We start from the raw sequence: 25,229 nt of genomic DNA on the forward strand, positions 1-25,229 counted from the left end.
GATGTTGTTTAAGTCTACAAAAGCACACTAATAAAAAGCTGATGCGTAGAGACAGGAATATTTGAAAACTTTTAAAGAAACGGTATCCAATTGCAGCAGAAAGTGTCTTGGTGAAGATTTGGAATAGAATACCTTGGGAACAAAGGAAGGAGATGCACATATATCTGCCAGCAGATCCAAACAGGAAGGTTTTAGCCAGGAAGCAGCTTGGCCTTTACCTCTCTTGCACTTTAGAAGTTATTTATTTATTTCCTTGTACTAATCCTAAAATTTTCATGAATTTAATATCCTAAGTATTACGGCCTGGAACCTAAATATTTATGTTTTTCAGGCAATGAACCTAAAATACAGCTATGTCTTATCTGTGAAAAATGAAATTAATATGGATTTGGAAAACTCCCACCGACAACATGAAATGATTTTCAAGTTCCAGACCTGAGGACTGTTCCGAAACTTTAATTTATACTCTATTTAGCAACACCTTTTTCCTCCTCTCATTTTAAGACAAATACTTGTGACAAGCAGTCATTAGACAAAGGACACCAGAAGGTTCAGAGGCACTATAGAATGTCAGCTCCTCCTAAATCTGAGCTACTTAAAGACACTTCAGTATGTTAAAAACAGATTAATAACTTTCGTCACCACCTCACTAAAATAACACTACTAGTACTGAGAAACTGATCCATACTAGTTATTTTACAAGACTTTTTAATTACTACTAAATGGCTAATAAACAAAGTTCAAGTAGGATGCATCAAATTCTCCCTCTACAAAATGCAGCTCTGTCACATAACTGATCAGAAGCTTATTGTTTTCCATTATTAAACAGCTTTTCTTCAACTTAATACTTTCTCCACCCCAGAAATATAAACCCTATTTAAGAACAACTTCTGTGTAAGGGCCATTTAGTTAACCTGCCCTTGCTATTTTTACTGTTTCTAGGCATCCCTTAGAAACAAGTTTTTCCTGTAAGACTACAAATAAAACTGGCAGGCATAAGTCAAAACAAGCAGAATTAAAAAATAAAAGAATGTCAACAGTTTGCATGACGAATTTGTAGCCCAGGGTCAACCACTGCTCATACACACTTGGCAACAGCTCTGGACTGCTCTGTTTTTGTTTTCAGTCCTTAGTCTGTGTGCAAATCACTCTTGACAAACAAGCTCAGCTCACTCTGTGCAGGCAACTTTGCAGAAGCCTTTTCACATGGAAAGCACCTGCTGCAGCAATCACAGCAAGAGCAGAAAATCTTAAATACTTCTTTATTGGCTCCTTAGTGCAGACCTCACACATTTGGAGTCCTGACTGCTCCTAGACATCCCAGGAGAAAAACAGTTATTGCAACTCTGCCATGCACCAACCTCCAACTCAAACCAAAAATTACCTTTGTAATAAACCAGACCATCAAACATGTACAGCCAGATTTTATTTACATCCAGACATTTTATTTACATTTTACATTTCTACCTGTGCTGTCACTAAGAGACACCTGCTTCATATAAAATCTTGGTTTCACAGCCTCCAGAGCTAAACAGAAGTTTGCTGCTACTACACAAGACCAGCATGGCAGCTTCACTTTTTGGAGTTTCTATGCAGACTGAAGTTATTCCCAGATAACCAAAACTTCTGTTGTAGATTTCTCTCAATTGCATGATTTCAGAGACAAGAATGTTTTCACCAGCTTTTATAAATGAACAGTATAAAGCAGCTATATCTATATTTAAAGTGTTTTCTTTCTTACAATACTTACACTTCAGTTAGACTAAAATATCAGTATGGTGATTTCAACTATCTGTTCTCTGAAGGGTCTTCAACATTTTTTAAGTCCTTCTGTTTCCACAGATTTCCAAGCACAATCCCTATGAAGAGCAGGATTCCTACAGTACGATTTGAAGCAAATGTTTTCCAACAGTTTTCAGGCTTGTCTATGTCCAAAGCGTAAATCTGCAAAAGCACAGTATAACATTAGAGGATTATTATTCTACAGACTCATAAATATCTGACACATCACAAAATGATCTGTAACTTCAAAAAAATTATCCTTAAGCTCTAAAGTCTACCCTTACCTCCACAAGAAACAGGAATATTCTGTGCTTAATTTTTTTTTTGCATAACTGGCATCTGTGTTTGACAGATTTTTTCAACATACAGCAGAAAAGTCAAGGATCTTACATGCACATGATTCCCAGACCATCTCAATGGAAGACTGTATAAACAACCCAGTTACCGGTGTGTCTGGTTTGATATTTAAAAGTGCAAAAATATCTGGGCGTGTAAATAAGTCTCTTTAAGATTTTCCTCAGTAGGTTGCCACCTAATTCTTCAATGTAACTTTAAATTAAAATGAGCCCCTGCAGAATGTGCACTTTTCCATCTCTGCTTCAAGGTATTCCATGTTTTGATAGAGACAAGGCACTGGTGAGCCAGCAGTGAACCAGGGTAACTGGAAAGCACAGGGAAGTGCCAGCCCTGCCTTGCCACACAGGGCTGGTTTCAGTTCACTTGCTCTTAGCCAAGTTCATGCAATTCTCCGAACCAGGACACCTGCAACAGCGGCCAGAAGCAAGGCTTGGCTTACCCAGCATGGCAGCTCTCTGCTGTGAGTCACAACTAAATGTTAAAACCCAACAAAACCAAACAGAAAAAAATAACCCACAAGGCTGTTAACAGCAGGACCAAATATTCCCAAAACCCATTTGGTTAAAGTCTTGAGAATGATAACATGGAGGAATGTTGAGCAAAGTGAGTGAAAGGAATAACAGATAAGGAGATCCTAAAACTTCAAACCAAACTTCAGTCTTTGAAAAAGTTAAACGAAGTATTTGACTGAAAGAAGTGAAACCTTCCCCAGGAAATCTGCTTCATTTGTGGTTGTAGAGAGAAATCAGGGCTGGGTCCTGGTCAAATAATCAAAAACACTCTTCACAAGCTTCTAAAATATGATGTGATCCACACCCTTAAGAACCTGTCTTCTCCTCAGACACTGAGAACTTGAAACACTGAACCGACAAATTAAACTCAACAGCAGCCAAGCTATTCTTTCAGAAACACAAAAAAGTAAAAGATGTTATTTTTCTATTGTCACACTTCTTGAGAGGGATATAATTTGCCATCAACATGACCCAAATTCCTCTGCCTCAGGCAAAAATTCAGTGAATCAAGGAAATCTTGGAAATCCTGGTCCTCAAGCATCTTACTCAGCTTTCTAAACTCAATTAAGAATACAATCAGAAATCTTGAACAAGAAGATAAGCATGAAAATGTTTAAGCAGGACTAATATTAAAGTAATCCCCCATAAAGAAGCTACTCTGTGGTACACAGAACAGTTCTGCTCTTTTGACTGTGGCAGTCCACACAATTGTGAATTCTCCATCACTTACACTCATGAGTCTGCATCCTTACTCATAAAGATCCTTAAAAGTGGTTTCCATTCATGCCAAAACTACAGCATAAAGTCTCTCTAACAATTCAAACTGTAAATGATCACGCAGTGGATGTAGTATTCTTTCCCTCATACATTTCCAAACAGTCACTATGAAAACAATGGCTGAGTGCCAGACTACATCACCACAAGAATCCTTTTACCCAGAGATATGTTTAATATCCATTACCTGCAGAAGCTCCACCCATTAAAATGCAACATACGACCAATATGCTTTTTATAAAGTTCCATATTATCACAGATTTAAGTGCTCAGACTAGCAATGGTTTTACTCCTTGCAATATACAAACCTCTGCAATCACTGACCTATCAAGACCGCTAATTAATTTTTTAATAGACTGACTTGTCACTTACTACAAGACTGTGTAACACAGTTGTTAGGTTCAGAAAGAACAAGGTAAGAAGATCCTATCTGCATCCTTTACTGAAAAAGCTAATTTCTTTCTGTTAATCATAAAAATTTCGAAACATCTGCAACTGCAAGACTGAACTGGATTGTTCTCTGCTATAAAGAGAACCATTCAGAACTGTCAATTAACATAAAATTATAATACTAACATCTGCTACTACTATTATGTGTGCCAGACACTGCAGGAGCTGAATCAGAGCAGTCAAAACCACAGTATTTTGCAGCACATTGAGGTGCAGCTGCTGCTGGCAGTGAGGAGAAAACCCTTTACTTAAGATCACAGTTTAATGTGTGGCACTTCTGTTGGTTACAAACAGACTGAAACTCAGTGCTCCACTGTCTGTGGTCAGGACTGAAGGTCTCCTCAACCAAAAGGCAAGCAAAAGGCACTTAAGAAGACCAAGCTTATTGTCAGAAGATTTTAGTTCTCTTTACAGGATCTCATTTTCATGGCTAGCTCATTAATTGATGGGGGTTGAAAAGCCCTTTGACTTCTTAGTAAGAACTCCCACATGAAAAAAGTATAAATAAATCCATCATACCTGGTGTGCCAGGTGAGCCCCTACAGCAGCCACAGCTGAGTAATACGGGAAGGTTTGGTTGCAATTCATCCCTGCCACGCACAGACTCAGGAGCATGACCAGGCTGAAGCCACTGAGCCACTGCTTCGTGTCCTCCTTGAACTGCAATGCAGTTGACTTCACACCAATCATGATGTCATCCTTCTTATCCTGGAACAAAAGGACAAATTACCACAAAATCCATTATTAAATGCCAGTCCATAAGTAAAATAAAAATGAGGGACTTGCTTAAATTTCCAATGCTTCTTACTAGGAGCCCAATTAAAGGGCAGCTGTAGGTCCCCACATTAAAATTTAAACTAGAAGGTTGGTCTGAGATCTGCTTTAACAGCCAAGATTTAACACCAACGTCAACGTTATTTACACAATGAAAAAGCATAAGAGGACAATGGGCATTGTACTTCCATCTTTCCACCTGATTTGTAAAATCTTGACAAACAGTAATGAAACATCAAAGGGCTGGGACTTCTTTGGTGTTGCTTCAGCTCAGCTGAGGGTGAAGAACTGCAAGGGGTTAGCTGTGCTGTTCAGCAACAAATTTGTACATGAAATACACAAACTTGTGTGTTTAATCTGGAATGTCTCACTGTTACCCTACCTGATGTGCATAAATAGTGTCGTACACCAGTGTCCACATGACTCCAGCAAAGTACAAGGGCAAACACACAGACCACTCACATGACCCTTTGACGGCAGACCAGCCAAGAAGGGCTCCCCAATTAAATGTAAGCCCTAAAAACATTAAGAGAATTTAAAAATAAAAAAAGTAGTTACAAGAATGCCAGGAGCAATTAAATATGATTTATTTGAGAGAGTATCATATCAGCAGCTTTTTGTATAATACCAACATCTCATTTTTCTACCACTTATTTTCAGGCAGGTAATAAATATAAATAATTTGACATTAAATACTCTGGACACACAAGTTAAAACACATATGCTGCTCTTCCCTAATTTGAATTTCACTTCATTAGTGTAGGGAAACATTTGCACACAACTGTTCCAGAATACTCAAACAACAGGTCTGAAGGTAAAATGCCCAGATGTCAGTGTAACAAAAGATGTCAGCATAACTGGCTGTAAAACTCTACACACCAGCCAACTATGGTACTTCTAGGCTGAACATAACAATTTTGGTAAAAAAAACCCTGAAGATAGCTGGAATGTGAGAACCAATATGCACAGACATGTTTTAGTAGCTCAACCTAAAATACAAGCAACATCAGTGTCTGTTCAGGAGTTGTTTTAGAAGCTAAAGACTGAAATGCTGTACAGACAAATCTGTATTTAAGAAGAGTTTTGAAATAACCCCCAAACTATAGCTCATTCTCAAATGACAAACATTTATTTCCTCCCTACTCTTCTTCCTTCTATCACTCCATCAAAACAAGAAACTGATTTCTAACCAAAATAAAAAAAAATAAAGCCACACATAAACAGTGATGTCTGTCATAAATTAGGAAGCTTGTGGCACAACAGAGCTTTGTCTGTAAGGTATTTCTATTTTGATGTACAGTTATAAAAATTCAGATTGCTAAAGCTCAAGTACTAATTCATAAAACACCCCAAAAACTACAGCTGAATTAAAAACAAAAAAAAAAAAAAAGAAAAAATATTCCATCTCACCCAAAACTAGCTGTGGCCAGTATGTTATTCTCTTCATCAGAGGGTAGGTGATCACAAGGGATAAAGAGGCTGCTCCCAGAACAATACTGTAAGAAGTACCAAGGGGAATATTGTTTGCTAGGCTAAAGATCAGTAGATAAAATATTAAGTAGATAAGTAGATAAAGATCAGCACTGCAGGAGCAGTACACAGTACTGAACTAATTCTTTGCCTCTCAATTACAATTCCATGACTAATAACCTCCTCCCTCTGACTCCAACACCTTTTCTTCTCAAAATCTCAGTGCTTAACTTAGGACCCAGAGCCAGACTTTAAAAACCAAAAGAGAATTCACAGATTACCTGTAGTAATTCAAACACAGAAGCACACAGAGCGCCAGGCTGAGCTGTCCTCCAAGAAAAACCAAGGACTGAAAAGTGGAGATATCTCCAGCTGCCAGGGGTCGGCTTGCTGTCCTTGCAACCTAAGAAAATGGAGATAATATTACCATCAGGTACATCTCTAACTGATGGGCAATTTACAATGTTTGTTTCCTATTTTCTGAAGAGCAATGGAAAGACCCTAATTCTGTTTACTTTTGTTTCTCTCTAATGCCATATTCAAAATCCAGTGCCATTGATGTGGAGTTCATTCCTGTGAAAAGACAATTAATTTAATCCCAGCTGGGATACAGTGGAGTTTAGAAACTGTGTCTGGAACAAGAAATCATACAAGGTAAACTGAAGAAAGAAACAAGTTATCAGAAAAAAAAGTTAAAATAAATGAAAGGTGAGTTACTTGCCAAAGGTGAACCAATGCAAAAAAAACTCCAAATGACTGAATTTCACCTCAACATGAGGAAGAACTTCTCTACACTGAGGGTGGCAGAGCACTGGAACAGGCTTCCCAGGGAAGCTGTCAAGTCTCCCTCCCTGGAGACATTCTAAACCCCAGCTGGATGTGTTCCTGTGTCATCTGCTCCAGGTGATCCTGCCTTGGCAGGGGTTGGACTGGATGATCTCCAGAGCTGCATTTCAACCCTAATAATTCCATGAAATTGTGCATCTTCATGAAAATGGTGTCAAGTCTATTCAAAGAGGTTCAAAAGCCAACTTTTTACAGAATATTATGTACATACAAAGTATTTTGCCTATGCTTGAATAATGTGAATCCAAATAAACTCTTTTAGCTTGTTCTCCCCCCTGCCATTAGGTTAGGTTAACACCAAATACTGTTTTTGGAGTTTAAACATGCACTTAACGTACCTATGACCAATTCTACTGCACAGTGCAACCGGACATAGGATGTTTCAACTTAAGAAAACATGACCCAAATAATCAGTTGTACAAAATCGAAACCCCAATACACCATCACCTACACCAGCCAACATCTTCCTGTTGGCCTGGCCTCTAGGTCAGGTGCTGAAGGCAGCCTTTTAAGGTACCCCAGAAACAGCTGTGCAGGCAATTTTCAAAACATTCCATCTGACTACATCACATAATGCATAAATTAAATCATTATATTTACCCCTCTTACTTATCACACCCCCACATAAAATCTGTTTAGCATATATAGTTGTTAGTATCTTCCAAACCCTAAACCATCCAAAGCTGCCATAAACCCAATCCTGATTTCTGCCTTCCCATCAGCACAAATACATACTAAGAACTTCACATACTGGATTGGCTCATTATTCTGTGTCTTGCAGAGCTAAAACCCAAACCCCAAAACTATAGGAGTAATATAGGAACAAAAGACAGGAGGAGCAAACAGTGACATATCACAAGGATGTTCCCCTCCAAGCCTGCACCTGTGCATGTTTCAGAACTGACACTGGGCACTGCTTTTTGCTTATTTGCCTCTTCTGAACAAATGGGAGATGATGAAGGAAAAATATGACATAGTGGAAGGGGATTAGCTGAGGGTTGGGCATGATACTCGGAACACCCAAAATTAACAATACAACAATACAAGGAAACAGTGCTCCTAAAATTAAGGGGAAAAAAAAGTTGTTCTTGGATAGATCACGACTAGCAAGTGGAGCAAAAAAGTGTTACTTGGCTTGTTCTGTCATGCAAAACAAGGTTGGGAAATAAACTTGTTCAAGTACTGCCGACAGCTGACAAAAGCATGTATTCTATCTTACACGGAGATGAGTATTCTAGAAGACTTATTACAGTCCTGGACAGAGAAACGTTGTATGAAATACAATATTTTTGGAGGAAATGTAGACAAATTAATTGCATGTGTCTCAGACAGAAACATGAGGGAATCCCTGAACCCAGAGCCTGCACTCAGCAAGGAATCACTGGTGATGTTCATGTACTTCAGTGCCTTCAGGATCCTTGGTGCTTGGCTGAGAAAAAACAGCATCGGTTAAGAGGAGTCTCCCTCCCTGGAGACATTCCAAACTCACCTCGATGCGTTCCTGTGTAACCTGCTCTAGATGAGTTGGCCTTGGCAAGGGAGTTGAACAAGATCATCTCTCGAGGTCCCTTCCAACTCTAAAAATCCTGTTGATTTTGTGATGATGGAGATAAGTGGGCATCTGCTTGGTTCACTGAATCACAGAAGGGCTTGGGTTGGAATGGGACCTTAAAAGATCACCCTGCTCCAACCCTCATGCTGCAGGCAGGGCACTTTTCACTAGACCAGGCTACTCACAACCCCATCCAAGTTGGCCTTGAACACTTCCAGGGATGGGCCACCTAAAACTTCTCGGGGCAACTTGTTCCAATGCTTCGCCATCCTCAGAGTGAAGAATCTCTTCCTAATACCTAATCTAAACCTACTCTTTCGGTTTGTAGCATGTCCTCTTGTCCTGCCACTGCCCGCTCGTACAAGCAGCCTTTCCCCATGGTTCTCTACCTGTCTGTCATAGTCGCGGTCCCACATGTCATTGATGGTGCAGCCGGCCCCTCGCATGAGCACGGCTCCCACGCCGAACAGGGACAGCAGGCGCCAGTCCGGGAGGCAGCCGGGCTCTGCCGCCAGCCCGATGCTCCAGGTACACGGCAGGTACAGCAGCCACGTCCCTGCGGGGACACAAAACCCGCGGGTGGGATCAGCGGGGAACGGGAGGCCAGGGTGGGCCGGGGCCTCGATCCTCCCCGCCGCGCTCACCGGCGGGCTGGTGCAGCCGCATGAGCCGCAGGTACGGCTGCAGCGGGGCCGGCGCGGCGCTCACCAGCTCGGCCGCCGAGAAGCTGCGCGGCCCCAGAGGCGCGGCGGGGCGGCGGAGCAGCAGCGGTGGGGCAGCGGCAGCAGCGAGGGGCAGGCGGGTGGCGCGGAGCCCGGGGGTGCCCCAGAACCTGGGGATGTCCCAGCACAGCCGCGCCAGCAGCACCGCCGCCATCTTAGCGCCGCCCTGCTGCAGCGCTGCGCATGCGCGGCGCCCTCAGGCGCCTCGCGCCGGGGCGGTCTTAACCCGTACGTGTCATCTCCCAGACCTTTCCTCACTGTAGGTTTTATATATATGTATACACACACACACACACATATATACACATCTATACATATATATTTGTATTTTTTATATCTATGTATATATGAGATTTCCCATGTGGCCTTTTTATCTCTTCTCGCTCACGCAGTTCTCCCGCTGTGTGAGGGACTGAAATGCCGAGGCTTAATGACTCCAACAATCAGCGAGATGCAAAAGTAGCGGGCGCTTGGCTGAGGCGGCTTTGCACTCCCCGAGCCGCAGGGAAGGAGGAGAGGGCTTGTGGTGTGTGTTGGAAACCTCAGGCCTGCATAAGAGCAGCACAGGTGGCCACAACAAACCCACCTTCGCTTAGCAAGAGGGGAGGCACCTGGGCATTCCCACCTGAACCAGATGGTGTATTAACCCATGTTTCAGGGGCTTCCCCCACCCCTGAAGGATCAAGACTGTGATCATCACACATGAAAATTCAGTGCATCAATCAAGTCTTGTTGCTGGGTCCACAGGTGGTGTTACCTGTGCAGAAAAATTCACAGCACCAGAGGTTTATGTCCAAAAAGGAGACAGAGAAGTCCTCTAACTTTATTCAAATAAAGGGAGAGGCCATGGGGCATTTCACTGGAGTCTGTCAAGTTGTTGGGGGGCAGAGCTTCCTTTTAATCCTATTTTCCTGGCCACATGACCCTCTTCCTTTCCCCATGGACTGAGCTACTTGAGAGGTACAGGCTGCCCTAATCACCTAATAGGTAACTCCTTCTAGCATGCACAACACCTCCCCACCCCACCCCCCCCTCTTTGTATCTCTAGGTCCAGGGATTTAACGCTGATGAGCAAGTCTGTGTCAATTAGTAACATTCCTCTGAAGTTTATGGTTACTCCCGTCGCTGCTTTCACCTATTAGTATCTAGCTTTTCCTAGAGGGAGACTCACGGTTTCTTTGTAATTCACATTCTTCTCATTCCTTTCTTATCTTTCCTCCGAAATATCATGTCCTCTTTCTTTTCATTATATTTTTTCTTAAATTATATCTTTATACTTTTATATTGTTATATTTCTATAGATAATAACCAAAACGGCTGCATATCTCCTTTCCATCGTTCTAAACTAAATCTGCTGACACTGGTCATTCAAGTGTCATTTCGCTCTTATCCACCCCAAGGTACCTATTAAGAAGAACCTCAGTTACCTCACCTTCAGAACCTTCAGGGTCATAACACCAACTTATGAGTTATTGCACAAACCAGAGAGCAGAGCACAGAGCCATAAAACCTTTGCTTTGCATGACATAGTTCCTATGTCAAAATGTCCCCAGATTGGCTGCTGAAAGATACCTCGGGGAATTCACTGTCCCTGTGGAGTATAATTTTTTTTATTATTATTTTTTTTTATTACACACTTCCTTCAGCTTGAACGACTCGCACACTGGTAGAAAACAACGGAAACCATTTTGAACTTCAATTTCCCGAGATGCTGACTAGCAGGAGGAAGTGAAATATTAATGCAGTGGAGAAGTGACTAATGTTTTGCCATTTGCTGTTTTAATGAGCAGTACTTCAGTACTGCTGGAGTACAGCAGTAAAACCATTTGCACAGGACCATAAAGGAAAGAGTTGCTCAACTCCGATGAGGAGTAATTAATTATCTAGGCTCCATTTCACATTGATAAGGTCATCATGGGCTTTATTCAGATACAGACAAGTACCTGGGGTGTGTTTGAATAGTGGGTCTTGGCAATGAATCCCCACAGCCTCTCTGCCTGCCATGTCCACAGGAATATGGATGCTCCTCTACAGACACTGCTTTGGGGTTTTTTTATGTGTGATGTGGCAAGGAAACCCTGGACCGTCTGCAGAAAATTTTTAAGGAGCTCATTAAAGTAGAGCAGAAAAGTAAACTTTTACAAAGTAAACTTTTACAGTCACTAGCACTGTATTTATATTCATAATAAAGTGACTCAGCCCTTCACTGAAAGATAATCTAGGGAATAGCTCATTTCAGTCTAATAAAGCCCAGCTGTCATGTTTAACTCAAATCTGAGTGGATGCTCAAAATGTCCCTGACTCTAAGGAGGTTTTCGGTTTCCTTATTTTCACACACACCAAATGATCCCCTGTACCAAAGTGTGATGCAATTTACTCCACCTTCCAGGAACTGATTTACAGAAAATCCAGTGTGAGTAATCTGACCTCCAGAGTCAAAAGGGCAAAAGTGAGTTGGAATGAGTGTGACATATGATTCTCCCTGTTCTCAAATAAGTGTACACACACATATTAAATTCCCCAAGATTTACAGCATTCTCAGAGGAATAAAAGTCCCAGAGATAAGGCTGGGGCAAGCTTTGGTCCTGTGAGGGTGATGCTCATCTGTGTTTCAGGCCATAGCTTCCTTGGAGTGCTGGGATCCAGCATCTTTCCTGTTCCCTGCACTTATGTCCCTCTGGCTCTGTATAGAGCTTGCAGTAGCTATGTGCAACACTTTGTAAAGAGAAAGGTGGTTACTGAGCTGTAAATCAAACCTCCCCTCCCCACCATGAAGAACAGGGCTCAGAGAATGAGACATGGTTGGCAGCAGCTGTCATTTGCATGTGCAAACATCCCCGGGCCCCTCCTGGTAGTTCCTGTGTGCCAGCCACCAGCACATTTATCAGGTCTGAGTCACATTGGGTGGAGGGCCTCTGAATTGGTTGGGCAAACACAACTGAAACACACCAACCTGCAAAGGATTTCTTCCATTTTTGTGTACTTGGGTTTTCTTGTTGATAACAAAAAAACTGTTATGACCAAGAGAAAAGTAGGGAGTGTCCTGGTATCAGCATGTCAAAAAGGAGTCTTAAAAAAATGAAGATTGCCAAAAGTTGGTATAAATCACTTTAATTAAAATCTTCAAATACAAAACTCACAAGCATTGGAATAAAAAAAAAAAATTTTAGAAAAGTTCTAAAAAGAAGCTACCAGGCAAATAATAATTTTGATGTTTTAGTTTTAACTTACATTTTTATAATAACAATAATATATTATTATTTTCAGCTTTATGTTGACTGTATGTAAGACTTTCCATCTTACACTCTCTATGGAACTTGGACAATGTAAACAAACTCAGCCTCCCTCATTCTGATCTATGTTATCCCCTGATACATAACCCTTCACAGAATGTATCTGCTCTGGGGATGCACACACCTTTGATACACTGAACTCAAGTATAACCTTTATAGTGTGCAGGTTTTCATCACAGCTACAAAAGCACATCAGTTTTGAAAGTCCTCTCATTAAAAAAGTTTCCCTGCCCTGCATTAAACCCCATGTAGCTGGTAGCATCTTTTTAAAGCTTAAAAAGGGAAGTACAGTAGTGTGGGGTTGTTCTTCCCTGCTGTGCTCATAAATATATCATAAGGCATTGAGAGTGGTGTGGTTACATACCTTCAAGAAAAGCAGATGCAAATAAATATATGCAGGAGGCCACAGCTACTGTCCGAGAGGTTTTGTTACCCTGGGGACCAACAGCCTGTGTGCCACAGGGAGCTATTGTTGGTACAGCCAGCTGCAACAGGGGGAAGGCACAGCTGGGGAGAAAAGCCACCACCAACACAGATTTCTGTCCAACATAACTGTTTTCCCAGTAGGAAGGATGTCAGCCTGGCTGAGCGGTTTTGTCCCCAGGATGCTCTAAGGCCACTGATGTCCCTCTGTGAGTTGAGGGGTGAGTGGTTTCCTCAGCCTCTTTCCTATCCCCATTTCCCCAAGGACAGAAGAGACCTGAGTGCATTAGGGAGTATGAAGCAGAGAGAGTTTTACCTGTGCATAGATTCAAGGAAGTCCTTTCCAGCTGAGCTGCCTGCAGGGTGGCACAGGTTGAGGAGTCACAAGTGCTCACTGTGCAGCACCCTGAGCACAGAGGGTTATTACCAGGGCCTGGTGGGCTCCTCTCCTCTCCTTGCAGGGGTGAAGTGTGTGATGGCAGAGGTAGACCACCCTACAGAGACAGCCTGTATTTCCTGTGCCAACAACTTGCCTTTGGAAAGCACAGAGCCACAGCTCCATCTTGTGACTGAAGACCCATAGCTTGAGAAAAATGTGTGTCATTTCCCTAAATCTGATAGAGGATCTGGTTTTCCTGCAAGGCCTTTGCCCCTGCAAGCACCCTGACCTTGGTTTGCTTTGCGTGTCTACACTTCCCACCCCAAAATACCCTCAGCGACCCCCTCTCAGGCTTCCCCACATGGTGGGAAGTCACAGCTGTACAGCTCAAATAAAAACTCTGCTCATCCTTTCTGAAGGCAAGCTTTTGAAGAAACTGCTTTAGGACCTGCACTTGCAGAAACGAGAGGGAGATGGGAGGTTGCAGTGCTTGGGTTGGCAGAGCCCCAGGCAGTGTGAGAAGCTCCCTGCGTGCTGTGGAGAGGAGTTCCATGCTCAAGCACAGTGACAGGCTGGATCAAGAGTAAAACCAGCCCCTGTCTGGTCTTTTTCTACCTGGATTATTCTCCTGGGATCTTTCATGTACCAGTTACCCAGTGGGAACCTTGTGTCTTCTCCCGCTCACAGTGGTACTAGTGCTGCAACATTTGCATCCCTTACCAGAATTAAATCCTGTGGCAGAAATGTGAATTTCTAGGATTAGAATTTCCTACTAGCCAAATGCTTTACATTTATCCTGAGTGTGTGTGTTGACCACTTAAATGCAAGCAATAGCTTTGGCATTTTTGATAACATAAAAGCCGTAGGAGAAGGCTGGAAGGCCAAGTAGACTGCCGGGACGAAGGGGCTTTTCCATAAGCTCAGGCAGTGTTTCATCATCCAGCATCCGTAGTACATGGCCATTCAGCTCAATAGACCTGGAAAGGGACAGAGATTGTCTGGGCACCTGTGCTCTGTTTTCCAAACTGCTCTGAGCTTGAGTATAAACATTAACTCAGCCCAAAGCCAAACTAAACTTCCCTTGAATGTGTGTGTAAACACATGCACAGACATCTGCAGCACTCCCACTGCAAGGACCCTTCAGAGTGATAGCACAAGCACATTAAAAAGCACATTTCTTTCTCTTCCAGTGAGGTCAACAGCTAAACAGGCTTTGAAAAGTACAATTTTTTATTGCTTTTTCTCCTAAAGATATTAATATTCTTTTATGCGCACAGAGCAGATCCTTTCCCTGTGGATGCATTACCAATGACAACAAAAAGACCCCACCAATGCATGAAGCCTGAGCACATTGCTGTAAATCAGGAGACAGCACTTGGGAAAGCAATATACCTGTGCTTATGCAAAAAGAAAAACAACCCAACAAACCAGGACTTTAGCAGCTGGTCAAGAACACTGAAGCCTGCTAGGATAAATTTCCAAATTAACATCAATTAAATGTCTGCGTAACTTAGACAGTTTTCAGCAGCCTGAGTTTAGGAGACCTGATTTAAGTCAGATCTTACTGAAAAATAACCCAGATGACCTCTCTTTCTGCTTGCAAATTGAATAAGGTGAGGTTTTAGAGACCATCTAAGCCTACTCATGGTCTTTTCCTCAGGGACTGGAGGAATTGCATCTTACCTGGAAAGAATATTCTCTTTGCCATGAGGCAGTAAGAGGTACTGATCCACGTGCTTGCTTGATAGGTAATCTGGTAGCTCCAAATGTTGGGTAACATTGTAGAGGTTTAAAGCAAACAGCGTCACATCCCCTTCTCTGTACTTTGGGCTGCAAGGCAAGAAAAGGTGATGGTGGGGATCAGAATAATGTGTGACCTTGCACTATCCCAAATGGTATTTGTTGGCCCAGGGGTGGCCACAGGCTCAGTTTCTGGGATATTTTGCCCTTTCTGGAGGCTTACTTGAGGCTGCTCGTGCAGTGGAGGTAGACACGGAGCTTCCTCTTGTTGGGTCCTGCCAGGCTGACCTGCAGCACCTTGGTACCCACCAGCTTCTTGTAGAGCAGTGAGAGCCAGTAGTCCTGGGAGGCACAAAAACACATGGAAACATTTGTGTACGTGCCAGGTGCTCCACACAGTGCTTAATCTAACCTTTATTTAGAAGCTCATTTCAAGGGGTTTTCCCCCATAACTTTTTGCTTTACCAAGCTTTTTACCACATCTACTTAAATTCACACAAACACCATAGCAAAAAGGGAAACCCTGCCTGTGAGCAGCTGTGTTTACAAGGTACCTAAAAATAATTTTCCCCTTCATATGGAGCTCTCAGAGCTCTCTCAGGGAGAGATTGTTTGCATTTTGGAAATGCTCTTCTGCCAGGTGCACAGAACCTTGGGGCTGAATGCAGGGGTGTGAGCTGTTCTTCCTGCAGGAAAGCTTATACCTAAGGCACAGATGCAAAACCAGGAAGAAGCTCCTAAATTTCAATCCCCTTCATAAACATTTTACTTTTCACCAGGTCTCAGGATTGATTTCTGAACCTGAGTCACAAATGCATCCTCTAATACTCCAAGATGATGCCTCAGAGCAGGATGATTCCCAGTGGAGACTCATTTTTTTCAGGTCTTTCCAGACTTTCAGAGAGCTTCTCCCAGCTCATCTGTTTTTGTGGTTTTCTTAGGAGGAAAACTGTTGTGTTTCTCTTCTGACTCACCACAAGCTCAGAAAATTACTTTTCCTATCAGCCTTCATGCTCAATCCCTCTGCAAGAAGTGCAGCCTTCTGACACTGCTGTGCTTCCTCATTTCTGTGCTAACTACAGCTGATGCACCTGGGTTTGGATTTCCCTGCCTCTGAAGTATCATTGGCTTAGTTAGTAGTCTGTACTGCCAGTAGGTGAGGAACAAGGCACACAGTTTCAATCCAAATTAAATCTATTTTAAATGAGGGAATGAAAAGCCCAAAGCCACAAGCCTGATGATGCAGCCTCTGGCATAGGAAGCAGCTGGGCAAGTAGGATGGAAAATCCCTGTATGCTGGGTTTTCTTTCAGGCTAGCTCAATGACCACCTGTGAAAATCACCATTTGGAAGCAGAAAAATGAGAGGAAAGCTAAAAGGGAAAATTCTGTCCTCTCACCCCAATCTAAGTGCTAGTAGTACAAAGAAATGTGCTGTATGTGCAAGAACAATGTAGAGTTCATATAATTAAGTTTCATCACAGCAAAATGTTATTTCCTAATAAATCAAACTATAATAAATGTATATTTAAATTTAATTATCCTTCAGTCACCACTGTAGGATGAATATGCATAAGACCTATAATGCTAGAGTCTTGACTTCATGTTGGCCTGGTTTTCACATGGAATATAATTGATTTTAATATCTCTTTTCACTTCAGTTTATAAACTACTCATCACTCAGCTGAGGAGTAGTCAAACCAAAACAGGCCATCCAGAAAAGCCTTGTGAGCTCCAGAATCTCCTGCATACAAACCAGAGCATCATGTCCCACAGATCTTCTGCTGTGCTGAAGACTGGCTGCACCCCTGCAGTTGGAGTAAATATCTTGTGTGCATACATATACATGTAATAATGCATTAACCCATAGTGGAACATGAGATAACTTTAGGTGCAAGGATACCTGTGACCATCCAAGCAAAAAAAGGTGTTGTTAAAATAGCTGACTTGTCCCTCCACACCCAGTGTTGCCTGTGCAGAGGTGCATTCAGGGGATGTTATTTACATACCGGCAAAGGCTCAAAGTTGGCGTCCACCAGGTGGTAGGTCCCTGCCCCAAAGAAAACCTGTCTCATCACCACATCAATCCCCTGCCTGGCTGAAATCCCAAGTTTGTCCAACCACCTGCCAAAAGATGAGGCAAATGTCACACTGATGAAAGTGATGACTGAACTGTACCCTGTTTCCCCTCTCCAACCAGCTCAGGAAGCAGGAAAGCAAATATTACTGTGTGATGCTGACTTCCTTAAAAGCACACAACTAACTTCAAGTCTTGCATTAATTACATTAAAAAATCATTTCAGACAGCCTCTTGAAGTCCAAGTTGGTGGGAGCAGTTGCTCCATTCCCCTGTCTGTTGGTGGTGGAAACAAGGAGTGGGAGCAGGTTCTCCTGAGCTGGCAGGGGTCTGAAGGCTGTGAGAAATCATCACACCAGCAACAAAGTTGCCTGTCATTATCAGACTTTGACTTGCTGGGCCACCAGGCCTTGATATAAAGTCATCATGTCTTGTAGGATGGAAAAAAACTGCCCACACTCCCCAGGAAGCCTGAGGAAGCGATGTTCATCCTGTGGGGTAGCCCCATTCAGCTGGAAAAATAAGTAATTTCCCTACACCTGGGACACAGTACTCACATAAAGCCAGCAACATAAGTGTTAGACAGTCTGGGAGCTCCTCCTCCATAGGCAGAGCTCGTCTCTCCCAGCCACACCTTCTTGTCTGGCACAGTCCGACCCACAATCTGGGCAGTGTGGCATTAGGGAAGAAAAGAAGAGATAACAGTTAATTTTTTGGCTACTGAAATAATCAAAATTCTGTGCTTTAGCCAAAGGCTAAAGGATGTTTTAATTTAAGAGATAACGCCCTGAGATTGGATGTCACAGAAATTCGGATCAAAAGTACTAAAAGTAGATTTCTATCCCTCCCTGAAAAAAAAAAAAAAAATTTGCTACCTATGTAAAACAGGGCAAATGTCACTAATATCCATGTCCCATAATTTTTCTTGTCCTGAGTAGTACTGTATTCTGAGTTATTGTGTCCTCAGTATTTCAAAATACAAAAAAAAATGCATTGAGGGAATGGGATAACCATAAATTACATTCCTGAGTAATTACTATATCAATAAACGAGAATGTTGTAGGTGTGTGATGCACCTGGCACCATGTTTGCTGCATGGCAAACTGTTGGAGCTCATTTATTGTTAGTATCATTAATTTTAATTTTATTTTTTTTACATATACAATGTCAGCAGAACTCAAGCCTTGAGTACCCCTCTTTATAGCTAGTAAGAAATGGTGCTTTATTTTGGACTCTCTGCTAACCCCCTGGAAGCTGAACATGGGAATGATTGAATAGGACAAGGCACCTCCAGGACTTCATATATAGCTGTGGCAAAGGTATCCAGCACTTCAGGGCTCAAGAAATCCCCCCTTGTTGCACTCCGTCCATTCACATAGTAACTAAAAATGGGGGAAAAAAACATAGCCAAAATTAGGGAAGAATACCACCAGTGGTACAAAATACCACTGAAAGTATTCAGTTGATCGGTACATTATCCACAACAAGATTTTTCTGTCCAGTGCTTTTTAATTTTTTGTTTCCCAAATGTCTGTCACTTGTATTTAAGGGACTTTCAGATATATTACTTCGATGGAAGTGGGATATCACAGAAATTTCCACCAGCAGAAATAATAGGTTTGTTTGCATCTACTCATATAGAATAAGGAAAACATCACCAAGAGCCAGCTTCTCTTGTTGAGAAGTCCAACACTTCTATGTGATTACTTGCTTTACTCTATCAAGTTATATATTAAAAATATCAGATCACAGATCTGTCCATCTGCTGGAATATTTTGGCCACTTGGACAGAGCTGGAATGTGGGCATCCCTATGGCATGAAGGTTGCTCTCTACCATGAGCAGAAGAGCCTTTAAGTCTGATTTGTCCAAATAAATTTGGAGCCCTGTGGTTTTTGCATTTCATCCTGCTATCACTCAGTCCTACCAAAAATAGCAGAAGCCTTCCAGCCACAAGAAGCAGCTAAAACCTGATAATCCTAAATTAGTAAAGAACAGCCCAGGAAGGGGAAAGGACATGTTTTGTGCCTTTCTAGCAGCTCAAAACACATCAATAATTGATTTATGTATACACATATATATAAAATAGGCGTAGGCATCTTTTCTCGCTGTTGTCTGACTGCTGCATCTCAATGCCCTGCTTTTGACTCAGGAAAGAAAACTGTCTTCACATGGAAATTACTTTCAAACATGTGGAGTTCATAGCCCTGGGACCAGTTTATCCCACTGCCCCTTGAGCACTTTCAACCTACAAATCAAAGTCACAGGAGCAAAGGGCCAGGTACCAGTGCTGTTTGCACTGTGTGTGATATCTGAGGGTGAGTTACCCACACAGAACCTTAAATGACTCAGAGAACACACTCAGGGGAGCAGGAGGGGCTGCTGGCATTTCTCCATGGACAAGGGTCAGACAGACCTGCTGGGCTTTTCCTTTTTATCAACTAGACATAAACAGAGCAAACAAAATGACCATCTTGCACATGTTGCATACCCTGCTGCTGTGCTTACGTGACAACCTCCCAGCACCGCTTTTGGGTCTCTGCACCAAGTAGACTCTTTGGAGGCTTCAGCACTTCTGTAATGTGCTCCCTCAATTCATCTCTTATTCTGAACACAGAAATTTGTGGAGAGGCCCCCGAGAAACTGTCAAAAGGGGCATTTCATCTCCCTCTTTCCTGTTGAGATTGATAATTTGTTCAAATTGACACTTTTTAAAGAAAATGAGGCAGTAATCGGAGTGACGGTGGTACCCAAGTGGTACTTACTGGTGCCATGTGACAGAGTCGATCACCTTCCCTCCTGATTTCAGGAAGCTGCAACCAGAGGGAATGATAGAGAGCAGGGCATTAGCAGTACCAGTGATGGGTCATGGCCCTCCCACCAGTGCAGTGCCATGCACAGCCCTCCCCTTTCCCCACAGCTGGCATTACTGATGGTGAATGCATGGGGACCAGGCTTGCCATGGCTTTTAAGCAGGCTTTGGGCAGCCTGGCTGCCTCAGCAGATTGCTGGATGAATTGATCTTTGTGTAATAAATGGGTGTTCTTCAGGCTAAAAGCCCTTGTTAGCACAACCCTAGAGCCAGTGCTTAATGAAAAAACATGTGGACCACTTATGTACTGCCAGCAGCTGAGTTTCACCTGGCTGAGTATTCAGGCCTTGAACTCAAGCATGCAGGTAGGATTTTAGTTGTCGTCAGTCAAGGGAAAATAAATTGTTCAACCCCTGCCTTGGAGCCTCTTCATGACTCCTGCATCTAGGGACAGACAAGCCATAATTCTCCACACTTGCCCCACCCCAGGGAGTGCTTCTGGAACCTCACACACCTACCTTCTCAGCAGTCTCTGCGTGTGCTTTTGGGGCTGCCCAACATCGGGGCCGTAGAGCTTGGCGTGCTGGTAGAGGGCATAGCTATTCAGCAGTTGGCGTAAGTGAATAAAATCTTGCCCCAGCTGGAATCCATCAATGTGGATGCCAGATTTCTTCCGGAAGCTGTTGGGCTCTGGGGAAGACACATGCACATCAACTTCTGCCCCTAGATTTTTTTGTTTTGTTTATGCAACACCAACATAAATGTCCTTTGAGAAGCTGGGTGCAAAACTGACTTTACATCATCAGCCCCAACTCTATTTCTGGGGCACAAAATGGGTCAGCTCCCATCCACGTGGGGAGCACCAGTCCCCTAAGTCTTCACCTGATCTGGCATGTTGTGGGTTTGAAGGTGAGCAAGAAAGCAAAAGCTCAGGAGATAGTGCACTGCTCTCCAGCACTCTGTCCCAGCCATAGGTGACATCCTGCACCTTGTGGGGCATCATTCAACTCATCTCAAAGCCCTGGTAGGAGCAGCAGAATCATCTCAATTTGCTCATTCATTGTGTCTTCTTGTAAAATCCCTCTGTAGCATAAGACCTTAATATCTCTTGAGAAAACATCACCTAGCCTTTATGTGCCATCATCCAAAACATCCAAAGTTACCAGCCCATACCCTCTGGTGGTACGTTTCTAGGTGGTGGCTGGTCTGGCCAACAAGCACTTACCATTCCCAAGCTCCCAGGAGATGTTGTACCTCTGGGAAGCACAGTAGTCCAGCAGTGACTGGGCATTCGTGCTGTCCCACTGCAAGCCACCTTTCCGCAGCAAGGCATTGAGTCCAAAGATCAGGTGAAACCCTGAGCAGTTTGCAAAGTTGTAGAGAATATCCAGTGTATTTTCTGCACAGAGGAGAAAGGAGGAGTGTTTGTCTCAAGGTTAGAGCGTGCTAGTTGAGCTCTGGCCAAGCAACAATCTTTACTGCCTGTGTGTATTTAGCCTGGTGTTGCAGATGTGCCAAACTTTCCCAGCCAGACAGAAGAAGTCAGGCCTCAATACACAACATCTTACAAGCTTTGAGAACCTCCCAGCCTCTGCAGCTGAATACCATTAAATGTGAGGTGGCAAACTGTTGAAAAAGAGTTCTCTGAATATTTTTCTAAGTGGGTAAAATGTTTCTTTTTCAGTGGTTCCAGCTCCTAGCTGCCTATGGCACTTTCACCGTGGGGCAGAGAATTGCATTCCCCTGTTTAAGTCTTACTTGTAATGGTGGTGTTTTTGTGCTTTTTCCGGTTCTCTTCAGCAAGAATCAGCTTCTCCTGGCTGGGCCATTGGGCCAGCATTACCTTCTCAACAGCAGCAAATGCAGGCCTCAAGCCACAAGCCTCTGTAGGGCAGAAGAAGGTCAATAGGAATTAACTCCTCACTTCCACAGCCAGCAAACCCTTGTTCCCGTGAGCTGACAAAGCACAGGCTGCCATGCCTGAGGAGCAGACAAGCCAACCTGCCATGCAGTGCTGTGGCAGGGATTACAACCCACCTTGCTGGGGGCAGGAAAAAGGCAATGCTTCCTGCTCAGTGCATCTTGTGCAGGAGAAAGTGCTGACTTCCCTGCACGGCTCACTGGCAGGAACCATAAGACTTCAAAGATCATGTTTTTTCTTGGCATGCAAACCAGGAACAAACCATAATCAGAGAGGAAGGAATTAGCCAGAGTCTCAGGAAGTGGCTACTTAGCGAAGTGCTATGAGAGGAAAAGTATTTGACTTCAAAACTGAGCACTGCAAGTCATACGGTAATGTAGGATTTCACAACTGTGCTATGTGCCACAGGAATATACAGGATTTTTTTCATCTGAAGCACCTCTTGAAGAGGCTATGCACTTTTGCTAAGTTCAAAGAGAAAACACCCTGTCAAGCACTTGACAGGGGTCCAGCAGGTTTGCACTTGTCCTGTCAAAGCAGCAGGAGGGCAAGGCTGCACCCCCAGCCCAGCTCTCTGGCTTTGGGAGAGAGATTGAACACTCTATTCTCATCAGGTTATTTCTTCCATCTGTTCCTTAATTTTCATGATGAAGCCACGGCTTCTGAGCTGAACTTGACCACCTCCCAGGTAGTGGGGGAGCTCTCAAGATTGCTGCAGGGAGCAGAGGGCAGCAAAGGGGGAGTCTCAGCAGATGGAAGGGAGGATACAAGTTGCCTTGCATCCTTTCTTACTTTCCCACAGCTGGCATAGCTGTTCCCACAAACCATGCTGAAAGTCCACAGATCTCCTCTCCATGGATGATAACAATATTGACCCTGTGGAGGGCCTCCAGTGCTGCTGCTCTGCCCTTGCAGCATCCTCATCCTATATCAAAGACCCTCCAAAAGCTAGGACAGTTTTGATTCCCACTTTACCTTGCTTTGTCTGAAGTTCCCAGAGGGTCTTTTCTTCTGAAGTGGAATCCTTGTAGGGATCAAAAATAAGAAAATCTGTCTCAGTGCCACCAAACCTCAGGAAACCTGGGGACAGGGCCGTTGCCAGGGCACGCAGTTTGGAATTGCTGAGGAGGGAATGCCAAGAAATAGAAAAGGACTATGTTTATCCAGTCTGTGTAGAGGGTAAGCATGGCAAGCACTTTGAGGAACATGCTGCAGTAGGTGACCTGGAACTACCAAGTAGCCTCAGGGAATTCTTGATGGCTTGCTGAGATCTGCATCCCCAGCCCTCTGCACAGTACAAGAGGGTCACTGATGGCCAAGTGAGCCAGGAGAAGGTGTAGTGGGTAACAAAGGGAGAACATGCCTGAGGGAACATGATCATGGGCAGGGAGCAAAATCCTGGGGGCAAAGTAAGGCAAAACTTTAATAAAACAGTCTTGGTTTTTTTCATCCTAAACAACTTCTGCCCCTAGATTTTTTGGTTTTGTTTATGCGACACCAACATAAATGTCCTTTGAGAAGCTGGGTGCAAAACTGACTTTACATTATCAGCCCCAGCTTCCATTGACAACAGCCAAAGCAATTGCCTTTTTACCCAAGGGGGATTAGGAGTCCCTGCTGGGATAGGTGTTAACTTTATCAAACTAAGTGTATAAAATAACATAATTCTGTGACTTGCTCACATCCCATGCGGGATGAGCAGCACAGAGAGACAGCCTTCTCTAAGGGAAACCACAAGGCATTGGAGGGCACTGGGCATGTTAGGCACTATCTGCTCCGTGGTGACAAACAGCAGATTAGAGGCCACCAAGTATTTCCTGCTCCTTGTGGTGGCAGGGCTGGCCTCAGGCTGAACTCCAAGGTGTGCAGCTGGGGCTGTATGTCGGAGACTGGAGCACCTCCCAGTAAAGCTGGTGGCACCTTTCTCACCAGCCCAATGAGGGGGAAAACGTGCAAGTGGTGGGAAAGCAGGATTGGAGGATCCACACATTTTTTGGACACTTTCATGGATGGTGATCTCACCATCTGCTTCCCTGCGCAGCCTGCTCCATTGCATAACTACCCCGTCAGTGAAGAAATTTTTCTTAATATCCAACCTAAAGCTTGCCTGGTGCAACTTGAGGCAGTTTCCTGTCGTCCAGCCACTGGTTAGCTGGAAGAGACTGACCCACACCTCTCTACAAACCTCTTTTCTGGTATTTGCGGAGATAAGGACGCCCTGAAGCCTCCATTTCTCGAGGGCAGACAACAGCCATTCCCTCCGTTTCCTTCTCCTTTTTTTTTCTGCTGTCAGAGCAGCTCCTCTCCCAGGCTCCCTATCCCCGAGCTGTCTTTTCCCTGCATCCACCCAGGCCAGCCGCTCCTTTCCCGAGCACGAACGGGCCGGGGCGGCTCGCACCTGTGGAAGGTACCGCCTTCTGCCCTGGGAAGACGGAATTAGTGAACCCCGAAGCAGAGGGGATCCAGCAGCCTCTCCCCGACCCCAATTCTAGGGCTGGGGGACTCCCCGTTCCCCCCAGCTCGCTCTGCAGCGGCTTTGCCGGGATGGCCCGCCTCCCACAAGACCCTTTATCCTTTGCCCGGTGCCAGAGGCGGCTCACCTGAGCAAGGCGACATAGCGCGGGTCCCGGGCGAGGCTGGCATCCAGGGTGAGGGAGAGGAAAGCCGGGCTCACCTCCCTACGGGGGCTGCCCCGGAGCCCCATCCGCAGCACCACCGCCCGCTGCCCATCGGCCAGAGCCGGCAGCAGCAGCAGGAGAGGCAGCAGCAGCGGCAGCAGCATCCTCCGCTCCCGGGCCGCCGCTCCGCCGCCGCCGGCACCACCCCCGCGGAGGGCGGGCCCGGGGCTGCAGCGCTCCGCTCCCGCCAGGAAGAACCGCGCGGGCATGAGCAGGACCTTCCCCACCCTCTGGAAGGGCTTCAACAGCATCTTCGAGCCTCAAACCAGCGGCAAGGCATCCGAAAACCGGCATTACCCAAACGCCTCAACCATTGCAAAATGAACCTGTGTTTCCAGCTGGTTCCTTTCCTGCTCACACCTTCGCAGCCTTGCAGCCGCCTCCTGCAGAATCCCGCCCTTCCCGAGCGGCCCTGGGCATTTCCGTGAACAACCAGTGGGCTGGAAAAATAGCTACAGACTGAACGCTGCCCCTCCAGGGCTGGGATGTCAGCCTGGCATCCCGTCTGTGGCCTCCACTGCGGGAAACTGAGTCCCAGCAGCACACAGCCGTGTCAGGCTGAAACCTGACTGTTGCAACAGTTCATACTGTTGGAACAAGTGTCTGTCCTAATTGCAGAGGCATGAAACTTGGAATTACTGTTACAAAAAAAATCAGGCAGGCTCTGGGT

At 44.4% G+C, this 25,229-nt stretch overlaps 2 protein-coding genes across 2 annotated transcripts; both read right to left on the minus strand.

The window, feature by feature from the left end:
• Positions 1–1,407: 1,407 nt before the first annotated feature.
• COQ2 (coenzyme Q2, polyprenyltransferase) lies at positions 1,408–9,411 on the minus strand. The gene is made up of 7 exons (XM_058838943.1): positions 9,162–9,411; positions 8,907–9,073; positions 6,401–6,522; positions 6,060–6,145; positions 5,032–5,165; positions 4,395–4,583; positions 1,408–1,944 (listed from the first exon to the last, which is right to left on the minus strand). The coding sequence occupies exons 1-7, from the start codon at positions 9,391–9,393 to the stop codon at positions 1,789–1,791; spliced, it is 1,086 nt and encodes a 361-aa protein (XP_058694926.1). The 5' UTR covers positions 9,394–9,411; the 3' UTR covers positions 1,408–1,788.
• A 2,928-nt stretch (positions 9,412–12,339) lies between these two features.
• Positions 12,340–24,921, minus strand: HPSE (heparanase). Its single transcript, XM_058838928.1, has 12 exons — positions 24,482–24,921; positions 22,857–23,002; positions 21,719–21,844; positions 21,186–21,359; positions 20,479–20,650; positions 19,914–19,961; positions 18,438–18,531; positions 17,707–17,813; positions 17,082–17,196; positions 15,298–15,416; positions 15,018–15,164; positions 12,340–14,311 (listed from the first exon to the last, which is right to left on the minus strand). Exons 1-12 carry the CDS (start codon positions 24,808–24,810, stop codon positions 14,152–14,154), a joined length of 1,737 nt encoding a protein of 578 aa, XP_058694911.1. The 5' UTR covers positions 24,811–24,921; the 3' UTR covers positions 12,340–14,151.
• Between the last annotated feature and the right edge of the window lie 308 nt (positions 24,922–25,229).

This window comes from Poecile atricapillus, chromosome 4, assembly GCF_030490865.1.
Source record: "Poecile atricapillus isolate bPoeAtr1 chromosome 4, bPoeAtr1.hap1, whole genome shotgun sequence".
NCBI lineage: Eukaryota > Metazoa > Chordata > Aves > Passeriformes > Paridae > Poecile > Poecile atricapillus.

What these genes read in the sequence shown, in the direction of transcription:
- HPSE (XM_058838928.1), bottom strand. Translation starts at nt 24,810, where the DNA reads ATGCTGTTGAAGCCCTTCCAGAGGGTGGGGAAGGTCCTGCTCATGCCC. An exon ending in ACTTATGTTGCTGGCTTTAT is followed by an intron (nt 17,197 to 17,706) that starts GTGAGTACTGTG and finishes ATCTTTTGGCAG; the next exon opens with GTGGTTGGACAAACTTGGGA. An exon ending in CCAACTTTGAGCCTTTGCCG is followed by an intron (nt 15,417 to 17,081) that starts GTATGTAAATAA and finishes TGTGCCTCCCAG; the next exon opens with GACTACTGGCTCTCACTGCT.
- COQ2 (XM_058838943.1), bottom strand. Translation starts at nt 9,393, where the DNA reads ATGGCGGCGGTGCTGCTGGCGCGGCTGTGCTGGGACATCCCCAGGTTC. An exon ending in CTGGCCACAGCTAGTTTTGG is followed by an intron (nt 5,166 to 6,059) that starts GTGAGATGGAAT and finishes TAATGTTTTTAG; the next exon opens with GGCTTACATTTAATTGGGGA. An exon ending in GGGCTCACCTGGCACACCAG is followed by an intron (nt 1,945 to 4,394) that starts GTATGATGGATT and finishes GTGCTTTTGCAG; the next exon opens with ATTTACGCTTTGGACATAGA.